The 20,748-nt window shown below is 38.5% G+C and overlaps 2 protein-coding genes across 5 annotated transcripts in view; both read right to left on the minus strand.

The window, feature by feature from the left end:
- LOC101547632 (cytochrome c oxidase assembly factor 6 homolog) overlaps positions 1 to 16,046 on the minus strand; it is a 59,306-nt gene extending 43,260 nt beyond the window's left edge. Inside the window, exon 1 of the mRNA XM_055147450.1 lies at positions 15,907 to 16,046. The gene's annotated coding sequence lies outside the window, so the exon portion shown is untranslated. The remainder of the gene's footprint in view (positions 1 to 15,906) is intronic.
- Positions 1 to 20,748, minus strand: part of SLC35F3 (solute carrier family 35 member F3) — a 528,189-nt gene that overhangs the window by 38,638 nt on the left and 468,803 nt on the right. For 2 of the 4 annotated variants that reach the window (XM_004620368.2, XM_012935439.2), the window contains 2 exons: positions 20,287 to 20,376; positions 10,761 to 16,261 (listed from right to left, as the gene is read on the minus strand). In XM_004620368.2, coding sequence (XP_004620425.1) covers positions 16,026 to 16,261; positions 20,287 to 20,376 — 326 coding nt within the window. In that variant the 3' untranslated portion in view covers positions 10,761 to 16,025. Of the gene's footprint in view, positions 1 to 4,406; positions 4,424 to 10,760; positions 16,262 to 20,286; positions 20,377 to 20,748 lie in introns of those variants that run through there. The other 2 variants (XR_008631433.1, XR_008631432.1) reach the window with 2 other exon arrangements.

Genomic DNA, 20,748 nt, shown 5'->3' on the forward strand with positions numbered 1-20,748 from the left:
GTATCCCGCCTCATGGCTGAGCCTGGCAAGGTACCCGTGGCATACTCGATATGCCAAAAACAGTAACAAATGACGGTCCTTATTCCCCTCACCCTGAAAGAGCCCCCAATATGCTATTGGGCTACACTAGCACATGACAGGGATGAATGAAGACATTACTGGCACCCACTCGAGCAAATCTATGAACAACAGGATAGCAGTGATACAGTGATACTACAAAGTTAAAGCAGTCAAAACAGTGGTAAAACAAAAGAATGAGGCTGAATGCAAGACAGCTGAGCAAATTTTATACTATACTCACATGTATGGATTAATGCTTAATTCTTTATGCTGTGTTTTAAAGGTCAGTATTTCTCAGCTTTAACTTCTTCCGTGTATTCACTATTAGGGAATAACATATGGGAGGTGCAATTCTAGGTGCTGACAATAAGCAGTGACCCCCAACGTCAGCACCTAGAATAGCACTTAGGTGCTATTAGACTCTAATCTTGTCGGTTTAGATTCTATTTGTAGGAAATAAATACATAACTTGAAATAGTTACGTGATGCTCTTAATTCTTCATGTTACACCTGGAATATAAGGACATGTATGTAAATTATCATGTGGCACTGGTTTAATTAAAACAAAATAGGATAATGGGAGATAGAGAATCATAGAGGTAGGAGGTTTCTCTGATGATGAACACAAAGGAAGAAAGGGAACAGTTAATGCAAATATTTAGTGAAAGTGTGTTCTAGAGAAAGGAAACAGAAAATGCAAGATTCCAAAGTATTTTTGTGCCTATGAGACAGAAGGGCAGATGAAGGGGGTGGGGCAGAACTTCTAATTACTGTCCAGGTTTCGTCTACTATACAGATTGCATTTCGAGTCCTAGGTCTCATACAATGCCATCTATAACACATTTCAAACACAAATTTGATCATATTTTTAAACACATTTCTTTTGGCACGTATTCACAAAAAGTTCATTTCATAGTAATTTCCAGAAATTAGACACATATTTTTGTGTGTGAGTTTGCATGTTTGTATGTGTGTGTATGTGTGTGTTTCAGGCTACACATAGCTGTGCTCAGAATTTACTTCTGGCTCTTTGCCCAGATAACACCTGGCAGTGCTCAGGGGACCTTAAAAGGTGCCAACGATCAAACCCAGGTCAGCTGTGTTCAAGGCAAGAGATTTATGTACAGAACTCTTTATTGGTTTTAAAATTATCACTACAATTTTAAAATGTTTGTGCAATCAAAGTAATTCTACTATTAATCTTAATCTTTAATCAATACAATTTTATATTTATGAAAATTTCTGAAGGTTTACTTCTGCATAAAGTAGAAGGATTATTGATCCATAATAAACACTGTCATTATTGCTTTAGGATCTGTACCCAGTTCTTGGTAGGAATTCTTGACATTTTCTATTATTATGATTAAATTCTTATGATTTCAACCATAGCTCTTAAAATTTCTTCAGAAAATGTGAACAACACTTTTGTAAATTATCTTTGCTTTTCCCTTTAAAATGTGATTTAAAAAAATCTGCATATAGGTTTTCTCACATTATGTGCTTTTGACCTCCAGTTTTGTGGATAGATCTTTAAAAAATAATTTAAAACAACATTGTATTAACTATAGTTTACTAGTATAAAATTATAATAACAATTGTTTAGTCCAAAACTGTTAGCAAGTAGTGTTGTGTCTGTTTAATCCGCTAAAGTTTTTTTTTAAATGTAGGAGGACTGCTATTTATTCAGCCATTGATTCAATCAATCACAATCACAATATCCCGTTAATTACCCATTTCTCGGGCGGGCTCAGTAACATCTCATTTCGTCCTTTCCCTGAGATCTTAGAAGTCTATTTTGACTTGGCCCTCCTAATGATGTTGCACTGGGGGCTCTTAAGGGTCAGGGGAATGAGATCCAGCTTGTTACTGGATTTTGCATATGAATATACCATGGGGAGCTTGCAAGGCTGTCCCATGGGGGGAGCCATTGATTAAGCTGATTGAATTGGGCATGAACTCCACATTACTTTTTATTTTTTCAAATCACCTTGAAATACAGTTATAATGCTTTCACGTTCAAGATTCAGCAGTACAATTCAGATTGAACACCCATCCCTCCACCAGTGCGCACTTTCCACCACTAAAGTCCCCTATAATACACCCCGCCCCCCGCCATCCCAGTCCTCACTCTGCCTCCATGGCAAGACAATTTCACCAATATTCTCTACCTTTGGGCATTATGTTTTGCTCAAATTTTCCCATCACCATTCAAGCCTGCCTGCCAGGGGCAGATGGTAGATCATTTATTGTCCATTGCTCATTTTGAATATCTTGGGTGTCATAGCTGCGAGCTTCTGGAATCCTAGATTGTAAATGGCTGGGTTCCAGAGAGATTTCTGTAGGGCACTAATCCATTTGGGATTCAATTGAGTGTCTCTGGACCAGGGCTGTTGGTGCACTAAGATGACGCCCGAAGGCACATTGTGAGGGAGACAACCAGGCTGATGAGCTGGTGCGGAGCCGGGGAGGGACAGCCTGGCACCTCTGCTGCCATGCAGTATGGAGATTTCATCCTGGAACCCGCATACCTGGGCCTTGCTTGTGGAAGCTCTTGGTTGCTGGTATTCCATCTGGAGTAGGCGGGGAGACTGCACCTGCTTCATCTGGGGTGTCCTGGTGAAATTGGCCCATTATGGGGCCCGGAGAGATCTCCAGCTCTGTGGTGTCTTCTGGAACTCGTTGCTGCATCTCTGGACCAGGGTTGTTGGTGTGCTAAGATGGCACCCAGAGGCGCATTGTGGGGGTGACAGCCAGGCTGACGAGTGGGTGGGGAGCTGGGGAGGGACAGCTCAGTGCCTCTGCCACCATGTGGCATGGAGATTTAATCCTGGAACCTGCATACCTGGGCCTTGCTTGCAGAGGCTCTTGGTCACCGGGATTCTATCTGGAGTAGGCAGGGAGACTGCACCTGCTCCATCTGGGGTGCTCCGGTGAAATTGGCTCAGTATGAGGCCTGGAGAGATCTCCAGTTCTGTAGTGTCTTCTGGGACTTGCTGCTGCATCTCTGGCTTTTGATCTCTTTCGAGATTTATTTATGGGTCTCTTAAGCAAGGCCAGTAATAGATTTACGTGGTGGCACAGGAATTGGTTCATGGGGGTGGCTGCCAGTGCTTCCATGTGTATTGGGAAGTGGGGGGAGATAGCAGACCCCAGCTCCATGAAAGCCTACAGATTTCAGACACAAAACCCATATACCTGAATTTTCAGCAGATTATATCTTGGTGAGGTCTGTCCTGAGAAGGTGGAGTCAGTCTGGGGGTACAGTGGTGATTTTGGATTGTGGAAGCAAGCGGCTGCTGGGGGCTCTGCTTGGGTGGGCACAGGCCAACCTGCACCCCTCTGACTTATCCCAGTCTGCTCAGCCATACATGAGTCCGAGATTAACTGTGGCTTTGGTATCTTTCGAGATTTATCTATGGGTCTCTGAGGCAAATTAGCTTGTATAGCTGAGCTGGAGGTGGTTTGTGGGCATGGCTCCCACATAACTAACTTTTGACCATTTAATTTCTTGGTAAACTTGGTCCCAAGTTGTTGGGTTCCGGCCAATGGCTCAGCGACAATTTTGGGGTGTCAGGAATCCTGGAGGCACCATCAGAATGCTGATGCACTCTACCCGCAGGTACAGGTTGACCTGTTGGCGGCATCATACCCTCAACCCCTTAAAGTTTTATACAAAGAAGCAACTATGTCATCTCTGAAGTGTACTTTTTAAATTACAATTTTAGTTTTTAAAATAGTGTTCAGGCATTACTCTTCACTCTGTGATTAGGGATCACTCCTGTTGGAGCTCGGGGTCCATATGTGGTGCTTGAGATTAAACCAGGGGAAGTAATGTGCAAGGCAGGCACCTTACCCTCAATACTATCTCTCTGGGACCAGAAACTGTATTTTAATACCAGCAATTCTGTTATTCACTTTTGAAGGAATAGACATAGCACAGGCTGTAACATGTCAGGGAACTGATTGTATAACAGAATTCTCTTAAATTAACTCCCAGAAAGAATACAATTTTCATTTTGTTTTGTTAATTGGCCTACACCTGCCTATGCTTAGGGTGAATACAATGTTTATTAAAGAATAAGTAGTAAAAATATGCCAATTTGAAGCACATATATGTATGACGTACATTTTGATACAGCGTAAATGTGATACAACATCTAAAATATTTGTAATAATACTTATACAAAATGTTTTAAAATATACAGACAACTCACATCTTGACCTGAACTGGGATTCTGTCTCATATCTTTGACTGGGAACATAGTGTTGCTCGTTGCCCTAAACCGAGCATCAGGACATTAGTAGAAGCATGGTGTTGGAGCCCTTTGAACCTATCGCTCTTTCCCTTCTGTTCTTTAAGTTCCTGGAAAAAAGGGAAAATTAGTTTTTTCTGAGTGACTTCTGTAATTTTATTTTTTTCTTTTTAAACAGGATCATGTCTAGACCTTCTTTTAAGGAAAGATTTCTGGTTAGGAGTACTGAATTCTTGAGAGGGCAAATAACCAGCCAGTATGCATGGGGAAAGAGTCTAAGAGACCTGGGTTTGGATTTTATCTGCTGTGTGCCAACTTTTTGACCTTGATCAAGTTATTTAGTCTCTACAAAATTCAATCTTTAAAGTCACAAATTAGATTCTCACAGATTGCTGTACTTAATCTGTACATATGAATAAGATACATGAAAAAAGTTTTATCAATTATAAAACTCTATAAAAACTGAAAATTAATATGATGCTTCTATAAGTATGTCAAAATTTAAAAAGGTCAAATTGTGGCATACAAAATATTCTATAAGAAGCTTTTCTAATAGGCTCAATTTGAAAAATAGTCTAATTTCAAAAACTACATTTTTCTCTTCTTCAAAATGTATTTTTATATGGTAAATGAATTAAAAGATTGATATTATAACTATTCTACACTAATATATTTTAAAATTTACATGAAATAGGTATGTTTCACAAATGTAAAATATAGTAAGCCTGGAGAGAATTAAGAAAATTTATTTTTATTTTTATTTTTTTTGCTTTTTAGGTCACACCCGGCGATGCACAGGGGTTACTCCTGGCTCTCTGCACTCAGGAATTACTCCTGGCGGTGCTCAGGGGACCATATGGGATGTTGGGAATCAAACCTGGGTCAGCCGGGTGCAAGGCAAACGCCTTACTCGCTGTGCTATTGCTCCAGCCCCGAATTAAGAAAAATTTAAGGGGAAACGTAAATTGGTCTTTTAAACCATAAAAATATGTTTTAACTTAAAAAAGAGAAAATTGACCTTATGTTAGACTTTATAGATAGTGCTTAAGAGCCTGCATTGATAAAGAATTATAATAAAATCCCTATGAATTTAAAACACTAAATTTTTGCTAGTTCTTGGAAAAAATTGACAGCAAAGTCTAGGTCATATGATTATTTATATAATGAAATTCTAAGCAAACTGTTAGGTCGCTACTTAAAAGCATGCAGTTAATTAAAACTGGCTGCTTAATTAACATTACTTGATATAACACAGAATTCTCTGAAGTGCTAAAGGTCTGTTATTTTCTTTTTCTTGATGGAAAATAAATTTATTTTTAAAAATTTTTTATGTGCTTGAATATATTTGAACAATATACTTCTAATTAGAATACTTTGGTTACATTTTCCTAACACAAATCACAAATAAAATCATTATTCATTATTGACAGTAAAAGACTGTTGAAAATTTGTCATAGAAAGGGCCTAGCATACATCCTAAATATTGAAGGCCAGGAGTAAATAAAGTTGCTAGAATAAATTAGCTTATTTGCTTTTACATTTTCACAAATAGAGATCTCTTACAGAGGAATAAAATATTCACCTCCTGAGACAGTAGTTGAACTGAATATATCCAAAATATTCACTTTGCAAATCAATGTTTTATTCCATAGCTTTGAAGTCTGTCATAGGCTGAAGGGATATGGTGAAGGTATCTAGTAACTTATTTCCACAATGTACAAGATGGTATTTTGTGTCCCCCAACCTTTTCCCCTGCCCCAATTTTAAAAGGAGATTCCATTAGCAAAGGAGTACCTTAAGCTATTTTTTGAAACCCCTTGTGGTTCTTGCTTATTGCCTTAACTTCAGGAAACTAAATGTTCTGAAAACTTGTTTGTGGTTGTTAAGGTTTTTATATTGAGCAGTTAAATGAGTATAGTTTCATTTTCTAAGGTGGGTAAATACGGGAATTATAGATTTAGTGAGAAACAATTTGATTATAGACATTTCCTTTGTGATAGCTGCCTCATGGGAATGTTACAAGACCAATTAATATTGTATATGTACACATATAAAAGTGAATTTAGTAAAAAAAACATGGCTTTTCTACATGTTCCTAACCTCAATAAAACAACCAACATAAACCCATAGATAAAACTATAAACTAGAAATATTATCTCTAAAAACAAATTTGCAAATGAAGGGAACTAACTTTATGCAACAAAACAGGAGACTGCATTTTGTAGTAGTTCTCTTTCTCTCTCTCTCTCTCTCTCTCTCTCTCTCTCTCTCTATTCAGTAGTGAGCACTGGGTGAATTATTTCTTTGCAATATTTTAAGGAAGCAAAAAGTATAGTTGGTATGAAAAGTCTTTGTGCTGCCTCTCTGCTACCTAATATTCTCTTGAAAACAAGTCTCATCCATGAGGCAAGAACCTGTGCTCTTTCCACCTTTTCTACATCCAAACATATATGTTGGTATATTGTTAAGCAAATATTCACTTACCACCACCATACATTAGTTTTTTAGTGTTAGATGTTTTGAATTATTCCCACATTCATATTGAGAATGGCAGACAAGTATAGAGATATCTAGGGTTTTACCATTCTCTTTCAAATACACAAACTCTTTTTAATTGATTTCTTCTTCAGAAGGGAAGTTTAAGATAATCTGGCAACAGCTTAGAAGAGTTTTAAAATTATTTCTGAAAACATCTGTTACTAATTCTAATGTTAATAAAATCATTTGAATGATACACACTTCTGAGTTACCATAAAAGTGTATTTCCCTCCAGGTCTTCTTGAGCCAGAGTAGGCTACCTCCCCCCATCTCCTCATACTTTCTGAAGACCAAGCAGCGACACTCACAAACCACCACCGCCACCATGTAAGCTCAACTACTGGCCTTGTTCCAGAGACTTGTAAATAAATTCTGAAAGAGATAAACTAGCTGATAAAATTTCTCAGGCACCCATTCCTGACTGAGATTTTTTGGGCACTCTCTGGAGCAGAGAACCAGTGCCTGCCCAAACAAAAGTTCCAGCAGGTACTCCCGCACCCCAAACCTCATCATGCCTCTTGCTGTACCTCACCATCTCAGGACTGAGCACCACAGAGAACCTAATCTGCCAAGAACTCCACTTACATGACTCTTCCAGCCTTTCTCAGAGTTGGAATAGGTGACTCTCTTCACCATCCCCATGCTTTCAAAAGACTAGCAGCCATGCCCAGTTAAACATTCTAAAGTTTTCTGGAGCCTGAGGCCATGAATATGGTTGTGTGCTATGTCCTAACTCTACAACACTGACATCCCAGTAGTAGCACGCCAGATTTAATGGAATGTAATGCAGAAACCAGCCAATGTCCACTAACAAAAAACATTAACATAAAAGACTTACTTATTTTAACCTTTTAGTAAAACCTCAGACAAGAACTTAGTGTCCCCATGGTGAGATGGAACAATTTTCACAGTTTTTTCCACAGAAATAATTTTTTGATAATTCCACTAGCCACTTAATGGAATAAGCAATATAAAATTAATTATTGTGGGCCCACTATAGGGAAGGCTTGAGAGGCTGTTGGGAAAATGGAGACAGTGGCGGAGGGAAGGTGACAGTGGTGGTGGGATTAGTGTTGGAATATTGAATGCCTCTAACAAATCATCATGCACAACTTTGTAAATCATGGTGTTTAAATAAATGGGGAAAATTTTTGATTTCCTCCTTTGGCCAGGGAACCGAAATGTCCTCATTATGGATTCTGTTTCTGTTGCTAGCTTGTCAGAGCTCTTTATTGAAAGCAGTCCACTCTCCATTAGCTTATATGAGCTATGGAACCCCTGTAACACACTCAATGTGATTCTAGGAATAGCTTGCCACAAGCTCTGGCTTTGCTCTTAGAAAGATGTCTGCTGCTTGATCCCTCCTAGATTTCCAACAGAGTGCTTCTTGTAGAAGGGACTTTTCCCAAATGAGGTACTTGACATATACTAGCTTTATTAAGGATGGAGACGGATCAATAAGATACATGTGATTATTTTAAATTCATGATTTGAGCCCTATGTATCTCACTGTACCTATGTTTTTCTATAGATAACAATAGACACACACTTTGTGTACCTACATGCATACATATGTAGGCAAATGTATGTTTGCCTACAAACAAATGTATGTTTGCCTACAAACATTTTTTTGTTTGTATGTACAAATGTATGTACAAATATACTCTTCCATTTGTAGCTAATGATCTACCTTCTTATGTTACCAAATTCTACACAGGATTATTGATAATCTCAAAAATCCACAGACTCCAGGCAAATGATGCAAATAAGTAAATACAAGTAAAAATTTGTATGCAGATACTGATGGAAGATTTATGAAAGGTATAGCCACAACCACAGTGCAACTGATTTTGCTATAAGTGCAGTCCCAATTTTTGTGGAGTCTTCTTTCAAGAATAGTCACTCAAGATATATAAGAAATACATATTTTTATACGAAATATCAGTGAAAAAATGTTAGCTCAACTGTCTTCTAATCACATAAATGCAGAAGACATATCCATGTGTGAGACTACAACTGAACAGGTAGCTTTCCAGCAAGGACCTCAACCAAATGTGTCAGCATCACAAGCAAACATGTATTCAACTTCCTATAATAGCAACAGCAACCTTAACAGAGGGAAGAGAAGGAAAAAGAAATAAATTTGATTGGTCATAGAACTACAGAATGTCCCACAGAAAAGTAGAATGTGTGAGTCATAGTGGCATTTAAATCATGGGATGATGTCGAAGACCAATTGAAATAAACTAATCATGGGCTGAGCTTATGCTCAGTTTTTCATTTTTATGAAATATGAAGCTAGGCAGAAGCTCTTAGGAAAATGACCCAAAGAGCGCCCTTGAATTTCCCAATCTCTTCCCTGGCTTTTATCTCATCTTTTTTTATCCTCTTCTGCAACCTTAATGACTTGCTTGACACCTTTAGATATCCACTTCCCTCCCCAGTGCAAAGCACCTCTTTCCGGTTCTTTCTCTACCCACTGGCCTGGAATGACCAGTGTTATCCTTTATTCTTTTGACCCTCCTGCAGAGTTATCTCTCTTCAATCTTCCTCTCTTCTTGCTAGACCATTCTGTCACTACCTGGCTCACCTGCCTCCCTTGTGTCTGTTACTTCTCATCCTCTTTTCCCCTTCTTTCTAGTTCTAGAATTCTGGTCCTTGCTTCACCTGCTCAGTCACACCAGGTGGGAGATGACTCTTATCTTGGAGAGCACTTTCCCTGCTAGAGGGATATCAGGTAAAGTTTGTAATTGCCTGGGCTGAATGTTCAGGATCCAGTAGCTTCACACAGTGATCACTGTGGATGGTGACAACCATCATCAGAGGTTATCAGTTACTTATACAACCCTTTTTTTCACGATAACTTTTTTCCCCCAAAACCTGCTTATCTCACTACTGTGTCCTACTATTATGGGAACTTTCCCTTTAATCTTATTTTATCAATACTCTTAAGTTCCTTGTTCTAGAAAGTTCTTTCCCTCTCCTGGAAGAGACTCTATATTGTAATTGTTTTCTCCACAAAGTCTGTGATTGGGGATTGCAGCATAATCAGAAGAACTAGTGTTTCTAACAAAAGGTAGAGAAAAATGAGATATAGGGAGCAGTTAAAAGGTTTTATCAAACATCTCTGGATGAAAGTAAGTGGGAGAATGCAGGCTCCACATCTTGTGATAGATCAAGTTTCCAGAGTTCTGGGTCTGACTCATCCCAGACTCCATTTTCCTCCCCCTCATTTTTATATTCAAGAACTTTGCTAGGGATTTTCCTCCTTTAAGGAGTTCCTCCTTCAAAAAGTTGGAAGGAACCCTCCATTGCTATCTCATTAGAGTTTTGAACAGTTGAGTCTCTCTTTGAGTATAACTCAGCATATTCTTATGACAAATCTAAAGGATCAAAGTCCTTACCATATGCTAGTAACAGAAGAATAAATGATAAATATTTCTGTGAAGGCACTCTCAACAACTGTGATACATCAGGAACCATTTGAAATTTTTTATGCCATGAAAGTGGAGAACTTAGAAGAAATGGACATATTTTTGAACTCCAAAGTTGAATTTAGAGGAAACAGAACACCTGAACAGATCTATTATTATTAAGGAAATTGAAATGGTAATCAAGTCTCTCTCAAAAAAAAAACCCCTAGGTTCATATGGGTTTGCTAGTGAGTTTTTCCAAACTTTAAAGACCTACTCCCAATCCTTTCAGGCTCTTTCAGACAGTTGAAGAGCAGGAATCCTAAATAGTTTCTATGAGGCAAACATAAATCTGATACCCAAACAGACTAATTATCACAAAAAGGGAAAACTATAGACTTTATCCCTGGTGGACATAGATGCAAAGATCCTCAACAAAATATTAGAAAACCAAATCCAATAATATATCAAAAAGACCATGAACAATTAGGATTAATCCTGGGATGCAAGGCTGGTTTAATATAAACAAGTCAATCAATGTAATACACCACATTAATACAAGGAAAGTAAAAATCATATAATCATATTGGCAGAGACAGAGAAAGCATTTGACAAGATCCAACACTTATTCATGACAAAAAAGTTCAATAAAGTAGTTGAATGAGCTTTGCTCAACATAGTTAAAGCCATTTATCATAAGATCAAACATCATTCTCAATGGTGAGAAACTGAAAGCCTTCCTTCTAAGGTAGGGCAAGAGATCCAACAAAAAGAAATCCAGGAAAGACTCCAACAAAAAGCTTCTAGAAAAAATAGACTTGTAAAGTGGCAGGCTGCACAGAAATGGATGTATTTTTTTAAAAATTCTCATTTTCTAAATTGAGAAATAGAAGAAAGAGAAATTTTTAAAAATCTCATTCACAATTGTGCCTAGAAACTCAAATACCTGGAATCAGCTTAGTCAAAAGTGGCGAAAGATTTATTAAAAAACAAACAAAACCATAAATTACCACGAAAATAAAAAAGCATATGAGAAAATGGAAACATCTCCTGATTATTAGAGGATTAATATTGTCAAAAAGACAATTTTACCCAAATCATTATACAGATTCAATGCAGCTCCTATAAAAATCCCTGTGACATTTTAAAAAGACCAAATCTAGTAACTGCTGAAATTTATATAGAGCAATAGACCCCCACTGCCCCCAAATATTCAAGGCAACCCTAGAGAAAAAGATGGGAAGGTCATTATAATTTGTTTCTTTCTACTTTAGAGTCTTCTTTATGAAAATATAAAAACTGTTGAAAAGCGAAGCAGATTCACTTAGGTTCCTACCTCTGTCTTGTAACTGTCAGAGAAAAAGTGCCCCTGGCAAAGCTCAGAGGCTATTGCCACTTCTGTCACTACTGCTACTAGTAAAATTGTAGCTATTATTGCACATTGTGTGTTTATGGGTATGTCTACCTTTTCTACAGGTAACATATTTTTCCAATAAGAAGAGAAACTTACAATTTGTTATCATTTTCATTTGCAACACATTACATTACAATTACAAAAAAAAATCTCATCATATATGATTCTAGTAACTATTTTTGACAGATTTTCTTGAAATAAAATTTACACTAATTTAACTTAAAAATGTATTTCTTAAGAATTTATGTTGAGTACCTAAAAACTATGTCAAGGAAAATGTTTAAAATTTAAAAATATTAATGCACTGTGAAGAAATTTTTAACCCCTTTATCATTTAAGTATGATGTACTTATTCTTCATTCTTGGGCCTTACTGAGTTCACTTTTAAGAAATGGGACAGATGAAGTGAAAAACAAATACAGTCCCAAATAAATAAAAGTTTAGCTTTTCTTTGAATATTCCAGTTTTCTCCCACATGCTTGATCCCAGGAGTTCTTGGGAATCAAGCAACAGGAAACCATGTCTTCTTAAGCAAAATAGCTTATTTACTTTCATGGCTCTGTGGGACTGTGGGAGTTTGGAGGATCTGTTTGGAAAAAGGCAGAAGCCATGGAACTCCACTTGGTGAGAGGAATACTGAACCACAGTCAGAACCTTGGGTACTGACTGGTGAACATGACCTTTCTGGATTGTTTCTTGGAGTTGGTATTTCTCAGTTCACAGAAAAAGTGCTGGGAGGGCTGCCCTTAGCCAAGTACAGTTCAAATCTCTTCTTCTGCCACTGGTCTTCGGGTGAGTCTAAGATAGAAAATTCATTCTTTAGGCAGAAATGGCAAGATGCTACTTCAAATAGGAATCACTTCAAGGATTAAATAATTTCATGTGTCACCTATTAATTAAATCAGAGTACTAAAATATACTTCACATTCCATACTGTCATCCATTTGAAATATTTAATTCATAGAATTCTAGCATAGTCACAGAATTGTTCAACCATCTGTTCTAATTTTAGGATCGGATCTAATTCCTAACCTAATTTTCTAATTTTAGGAAAAATTCACTTAGTTAAAAAATAATGATAAATATTACATATTTTAAACTAGATTTGGAAAAAACACCGGTTCTTCAAGGATTCTGACCATGATCTCTCTTTGATTCTTTTTTGTTTTGGATGGCTCTGGAAAAGAAATCAGGGTTGGTCTGAATAGCAGGTGTGGGTTAGAAAAATCCTTGCTTGATAGCAAGGAGGGTGGACTGGTTAGTTTATGCCCACTTACCCCAGTGACCACATTCTGAAAAAACTGTACAAAAGAGATTGTACAGATTGAGCCTTTAAGCATTCAGCAGTGGTAGAACTCTGAATCTTCTGTCCTTATGTGAACAGAGAAATCCATCAGTCACTGAGAGCGCCCTCTAGAGGGGGGACAATCAGACAACAGTGATTGCTTCCCAAAGTCATTGACCAGAGGAAACTCCTTTCTAGCATTTTCTGTTGTTTATGAATCTCTACCAAATTTGCTACAGTTCATCCAAGTCTTTGAAATATTGTTGGGTATTGGGAGGATGCTTGTATTCACTTTTCAAGGAAATTTCTCAGATGTCTCTTTCCTTACTCCAACTCATGTGAGTATTAAAATCACTCCTAAGGTTTTCAACTTTTTTAAAAACATACTTTACTCATATATTTATCTATTATCACAATAACAAACATTAAAATTTACTCTTTTAAGGACACAATTTTTCAAATTTAAGTAAATTTATTGTGTTTTTTGCAGTAATTACCATAATCTGAACTTTGTTCTTCCTTTTTATAGACATTTTTCATCCTATAAAACTGAAACTCATGGCCACTGGAAAACAACTCCTCATTCCTATCACCAGTAATCATCATTTCTCTTTCTATCTCTATGGAGATTATTATTCTAAGAAACTTATAATTGGAATGATTTCCTTCTTCCTTATTGCAACTTGCTTATTTCATTGGCATACGTGTCTTCAAAGTGTTCCCCTGTCACAGGGTGAATGAGATTTTCTTTTTGAAGATGGAAAGGCCCATTACGTATACCCCATTCATCTACTGATGAACACCTTGGTTGTGTTCACCCTTGGCTATTGCACATTAGGGCAATTGCACATCACACTATTAACAAATACTTCATAGAGTTTTTACTTTTATTTTTGTTGATTTCATCAGTTTTATGCCCAATGGGAAAAAAGTAACTTTCATTTAGTGTTTTCCTATTTTTTCCTATTGTGATTTACAGGGGCAATCTTTTTGCCTTCCAGGGATAACTGGAAGGGTCTGGAGCTTAAGATAAAATAGTAGAAATGGCTGGTTCAGGTTCCAGAAGGGGTTAAGAGATTCCCCCATCGTAGGATACAGCAGACTCATTGAAAAGAACACTTTTTGCTTTTGATAGATGCTTCAGGGTGTATCCCACATATCAAGTGTGCATGGTGCATAGACACTATAATTGTCGTGGTAGGATGAGTTTTTTTTTTAAAGGCTCTTAATCTTCTCTCTGTTCTCATTCTGTCTTAGAAAACCCAGATCTTGGTAGCAATATAATGAGAGATAACAGATAACATGGTCCTGACCATGGCTGCTGGAACAGTGATGTACATATTATCAAAGCCCGGGATATCAAATTCTCTCTCAAATTCAAATTAGTCAGCCCCCAAGGAAGTAGTTCAGTGGGAAGTTGAGCTGGAAAATTATCATTTAGGGACTAGAGTGCTTCTTAGAGGAGCTATGTGTTCAGCATAAAAGAGGACTAAGAAAGGAAGATAGAAGGAATACTCAGATCTGCGCAGAGGGAAGGTATCTAGAGGACAAGGGAGAAGGAGGGAGGGAAACAGGGTCTCCAAACTTACTGGAAGGAAGTTAACTTTTACAAATGAATGCAAAATGCAAAACAACCCACCTGACCTCATAGAAAATATTGCCTTAATGAGGTTGGGTAGGTGTAAAGCTGTAGGAAGGTGGGAATTGCCATGAGCTTGTCAGCCTGGGGAAGAAGGCAAAGGCTGTGATCTGTAGCAAAAAGAATAAGTGCAGTGGGGAAACTCACAAAGCAGTCATCAAGACACTGCCAGCTGCTTTTTAAAACGGTTTATTAATCTGTTTGGGCAAACAGGTAATGGAAACTGAGAAGAATAATTTGCTAAAAAGTTCAGGTCATGAGTGCCCCTTTGCCCTATGAAACGAGAAAGACTCCATGGTTACAGAGCGCACCGGTTGGATTTTGACAACATTTCAAAATAATATTTCCATTTCTTATGTAACAATGTAAACTTCAAAAATAGTAAACTCTACCCCCCTTATCCCTCTTTACAGATCTATCACAGATAGAATTTTTCTGGCAGACCTAAAGTGTGTAAGTAAACAGCCCGTTGCTTTAAAAGTGTCATAAAAAGGTTTACAGATTCAGTAAATAATTGCCCCTTCTTAGTCATGAAGTAAAAGCAACCAGCCATTCACCTCCTCTATAGTCTACCTTCTATGCACATTGCATATCATAAACCATGTTCCGTTATACTGGTCATTAGCTTTGTCATTTTTGTACGTACACACATATAATTTTATTTGTTTCTAAATATTTCTACATCTAAATTATAAGACGGCGCCAGTGACTTACAATGTCACCTCGCTTCACATAGGTAAAGACAAAAATCTGTAGAAGGCACTGTAATTTCTCCTGCATGATCTTACACAGAAAAACATGTAAGAGCAAACTGACTGGGGCTTGACTTAACTTTTCCCTCTGTACCTGGCTCAGGCCTGTCCTCTTCCACTCATCAACCCCAGATTAGTCATAGCAGACAATTTTTGATGTCCATTATTCCTTTCTGTTTCACCTCTTCACATCCCATCCATTCACCCTCCAAATTAACCTAGTTATCTTTTGGTTCAGTGAAATTCCATAAAATTAAGAGTACAGCTCTGGTATAAAACAAAATATGACCTACCATAGCTGAGAAATAATCACAGTGTGCAATATAATTTTCAGTTGCTAAGATTCAAAACATTTGTCCTGCCTTGTCAAGAATGTCTGTCATCTGAAACAATCTTTGCGTGGATAATTTTAACCTGCTTTACATTCATTTGAAAAGAGCTGAGCGGTTCCTCTTTTTCTCTTTCGTTCGGAATTGGTACCCTTAAGTGAAAGGTCTGATGTGAAAAAAGTGCAAGCAAGTTGGACATGCCAATAAATACCGTGTAACTTACCGCAGATTACCAGAACTGTACAAGTATGTACACCTTATCGAACTGAGGCTTCCCCTGGCAGGAGTAGACCTCTAAATCTTTGATCAGGAGTGTTCACCAGAGTTCTAGAGAGCCGGCCCTCAGCGGGCAAAGGAAGGGCGGGCTCTTCGGTTCTTGTTCTGAGGTCCTGAGCCCAGGTCTGCGCTGCCCTCAGCTGTCTCTTCCTTCTTCCTCACTTTGAGGCGTGTGAGCAGCTTAATCAACCAGACATCCCACTCCTCAGGCAAGAGCAAGAGGAGAAAGCCCAGGCCGATGATGACGATGGCGATGACTCGGACTCCGTTGAAGACAATTTTACTGGTGTAATGATCTACCACTGCATGAGACAGAGAACTTGGATTACTCATGGGCAATTCAGACCTGGGCACCGCACTTAGGCTCCTCCTAGGCAAAGGACCCGGACCTTTAGCATCCCTTTCTGCAAGGCAGGGGATCTGGCTTTGCTTCGCCTCAGATCATCAGCCTGGCCTTGTTCCAGAAGAGTAGGGCTCGCCTAGAGTAAATCACCCTTAACTTTAGAAAACCTCTCTGGGATAAGACCTTGTTATTTACATGTTTTTCATTTTTCCAAATTTATCCAGAACCTTAATTCTGAGATTTGTCTGACACAAATTACAGAGGGACTGTCTAGTTATATGCATGTAAACATATATATATATATGTACATGCACATATGCACACATACATTTCATTGATATGTAAATATATGAGCCATATAAGCACACACCAAAGTTTAACTGGGGTCACTTTTGCGTAGTAGGGTCATGAAAATATGACTGTTTTCTTTATATTTTGGAACTTCAAAAGTTTTATAGAGGGACTCTTTTCTTAATATGAAAGAATTATTTCACAATATATTTGAATGTGTACTTGGCTTTTTGGATTCCTCCGTCCCTCTTACAGGGTCCAGTAAGCTACCAAGAGTATCATGCCTGCATGGCAGAGCCTGGCAAGCTACCCGTGGCATATTTGATATGTCAAAAACAGTAACAAGTCTCACAATGGAGACGGGTGCCCACTAGAGCAAATTGATGAACAACGGGACAACAATGTTATAGTGCAGTGCTACTTGGCTTTCTTTTTTTCAGACTGTAAACATTTTCTTTTTTTTTAAGGGTACAGTTACAGATTTATACATTTTTGTGCTCAAGTTTCTCCCTTATAAAGTTCGATAACCCATCCCTTCACCAGTGCCCATTCTCCCCCACCAGTAAACCCAACATCCCTCCCCCGCTCCCCAGTCCCATCTCCCCCCACCCCACACTGCCACTATGGCAGGGTATTCCCTTTTGTTCTCTCTCTCTGATTAGGTGTTATGGTTTGCAATAAAGGTGCTGAGTGGCCATTGTGTTCAGTCTCTAGTCTATATTCGGCCCGCATCATCTTTCCCCCACATGACCTCCAACCACATTTTACTTGGTGTTCCCTTCTCTGAGTTGCCCAGAATAAGAGACCAGCCTCCAAGCCATGGAGACAACCTCCTGGTACTTATTTCTACTATTCTTGGGTGTTAGTCTTATAGTCTATTATTCTATATTCCACAGATGAGTGCAATCTTTCTATGTCTGTCTCTTGGCTTTTTAACTGTACATTGTTTTATTGTACTTTGCAGATAATGTATTTGTTAAAAATTTTAGTTTTGTGGAATCTCTGTGTCCAGAAAATATGTCTTCACTATGTGCTCACTTCCTGTCTGTGTCACATTTGAGTTATAGATTGGCAATAGCATTATGTCTAGAACAATAGTGAATGACCTATAGCATAGTGTAAGCAACAATTCTATGCGCTCTGAGAAACAACAATTTTGTTTTCTTACTATTGCAGATCACACCAATATGACAATAAATAGTACTTGAGATATGCTTGAATATGTTTTGAAGTTCAAACTTGAACTTTGGTTCTTTGAGGACAATGTAAATTCTTATTCTTCTCCAGAAAACTCAGCGTTTAAGCTGTAACACTGCCTGTGTTACCACCAATAATTAAAGTTTATTAAAGGTCCATGGAAAACATGGCTCCTTCCTGACACATCACATAAGGGAACAAAAGAAGTGGGAGTTATGTCAGTTAAGAAGAGTTCAAATCATGAGGCTACAGCAATAATAGTACAGCAGGTACGATATTTGTCTTGTGTATGACCGAGTTGGGTTCAATCCCTGGTATCCCATATGGTTCCCTGAATGCCACCAGGAGTGGTCCCTGAGTACAGAGCTAGGAGTAAGCCCTGAGCATGACTGGGTGTGGCCCACTCTTCCCAGCCACGCCCCCCCAACAAAAAAATTCAGATTATCATTCTCGTATAACTAGAGAACTGGAAGTGCTTGGAATGGTAAGGGGGAAAATAGGAAAGAGAAAATAAAGAAATATCCTCTTTCTTAATTAAGGAAGAGTCACATTACTTCGGTGTCATTTTGTCAAAGAGATTTGCAGACTTTAGTCTGTGTAGTATTGAGCACTGATGTGATGGGCAGTTATCCCCAGCTCTTCCCAAATGGGATGTCCTGCTGTCTTCTGGTGGCGTGGCTTGACCTTGCAACTCTTATGCCCACTCTGTTCCCCCTATCCACAATTCTCACCTCATATGTAGTCTAGAGTGTGAGCAGAGGGTGGGCAAGAAAAAATGAAAAGAGTAAAAGTTTAACCTAAAAAAACAGTAGAAGGTGCTATTACCAAAGAAGTAGTTGTTTCTATGATTCCACTATAATTCAAAAATATTAAATTTAATATAGCAGAACATTTTATTAATCTAAGAGGCAGAGAGAGTCAACTTGCCATCTCAGAAGTTTATCTAAAGAGGAGAGGAAAACCTAGCAGTCACTCAATGGCCCTGTTCTACCACGTGAGACCATAGCAGACCAGTTGAACCTAGGACCTTAGTTACACTTGCAAGGTAAGTGCTCTACTGCTGAGCTACTTCCCTGACCCAGCGCTATGGATTTAATAAAAAGATGATGAATCTTAGATACCTAGCAATAAGAGATAGTCCAAATAAGCTAGAAAAGAGCTGCCTGAATGTGTTTCTCACAATAAGGTAATTGTGGAAATATTAGGGCTCTGAAAATGGTTGGGCATTATTGTTATTTTTTAAAAACCAGTTTTCCAATGTAGGGGCTTTCTGGATTTTGAAGAGCTAAACTGTCTCACACATCATTTCACTTGGGCTCTCATATCAGGCAAGGTAATGAGGGTAGATAAACTTTTTTGCTTTTTGGGTCACACCCGGCAATGCTCAAGGGTTACTCCTGGCTCTGCACTCAGGAATTACTCCTGGCGGTGCTCAGGGGACCATATGGGATGCTGGGAATTGAGCCCGGGTTGGCTGTGTGCAAGGTAAACACTGTACTTCTGTGTATCTCTTCAGCTCCTAAACTTTTTCTTTTAACAACTTAAGGCCCACAGAGGCAATGATTTAGGCCCACTTCCTGTAGGTGGTGAAGTGTGTGTTGGGTTCCAGTCAGGCTTCTGTTACCCTGAGGCACTTCTAGAGTCTGGGACCAGGGTGGACCCTGGAAAAATGTGTGGGGCAAATGAGAGGAGATAACCCAATCATGGGAAAGGGCTCAGGAAATTGAGGTCAGCTTTGATTTTGGTTGGAGGTGTGTTCATGGCACATTCGACCAGATGAGGGGTAATCACTTATGGGGAGGTTAATCTTCTAAAGGCCTGCTAGTAGGTGCATTTGTGAGAGAGATCTGAAGGGAGCTGTACCCAAGAAGTATTCCAAGGATAATGATTCCCAGACCCTTCCCTGGGTGAACACAGGTTAGACAGGGAAGGTGAGTACGAGGCAGGGAATTCTGGGAAGAAAATCCTAGCTCTATACCAGAATGAGCCAGGAAAAGGAGGTGAGGGGTAGTGATGGCAAACTTTTGTAACTGCTACCAACTGAGAATGTTGGCAAGTCTTCAGTGGAAAAAAAAGTGAGGTTCTGAGTTTACTGGGCAAATGAGAAATAAAGGGAATACTATTTATGCTTATTTAGTGCATTTTACCTTGAGTATTTTTCTCTCTTTGAAACTCAAAAATTAATATGTCCCTGGGCCAGACAGATAGTACAGCAGGTGGGGTGCTTGCTTTGTACATGGGCAACTTGTGCTCAATATGACCCTGAGAAGTGACCTTTGAGCACAGAACCAGAGAAAGCTCTGGACACTGTTGGTAATGGGTGTGGCCCCCAAACCAAAACCAAACAAACTTTTTTACCTTATCTACTTTTCTGTTTATAAATAATATTTATCTCTGATCCTCAGTATTGAAATGGCTGTGGACTCTGTCTTGGTGAATGAGGTGTATGTGGTATTGTTGAACTGCAAGCAGATACAGAAAGCTATTTAGGTTTACCTGCATTCACAGGTACACTGAGGACGATTCCAAGAGACATCAGAGTAGGATATGTAACAGCAATTCCAAAATTTAATACAATATTGAATGCTGAAATAAAAATACAAGAAAATGGGTGTTATTCATGATCTTTATGACTATGACCAAGGAATCCTAGTCTGTCCAATCCCAGTTCTTTGACGAGATTGGAGTCATAAAAGTTTTCATTGCCCTTTGCTCTAACTCAATACACTTAGAGTTCCTGCAAGGACTCAGGCTATAGGGTTTAGGGACAGAAATTTTGTTCAGTCATCTTTCTTTTCTCCATAACTCAGGGAAAGGAAATTTGGAAGAGGGAATCAGTGAGAAAGCACTAGAAAAGAGGATGGAGGTTATGATTCTTATCTTCAAACTGATTTTTTCTGTTGCTGCAATGCCTCTGGGATGACCATATAAATAGGAACTTGGGAATACATAATTTTA

This window comes from Sorex araneus, chromosome 9, assembly GCF_027595985.1.
Source record: "Sorex araneus isolate mSorAra2 chromosome 9, mSorAra2.pri, whole genome shotgun sequence".
NCBI classification, from domain to species: Eukaryota; Metazoa; Chordata; class Mammalia; order Eulipotyphla; family Soricidae; genus Sorex; species Sorex araneus.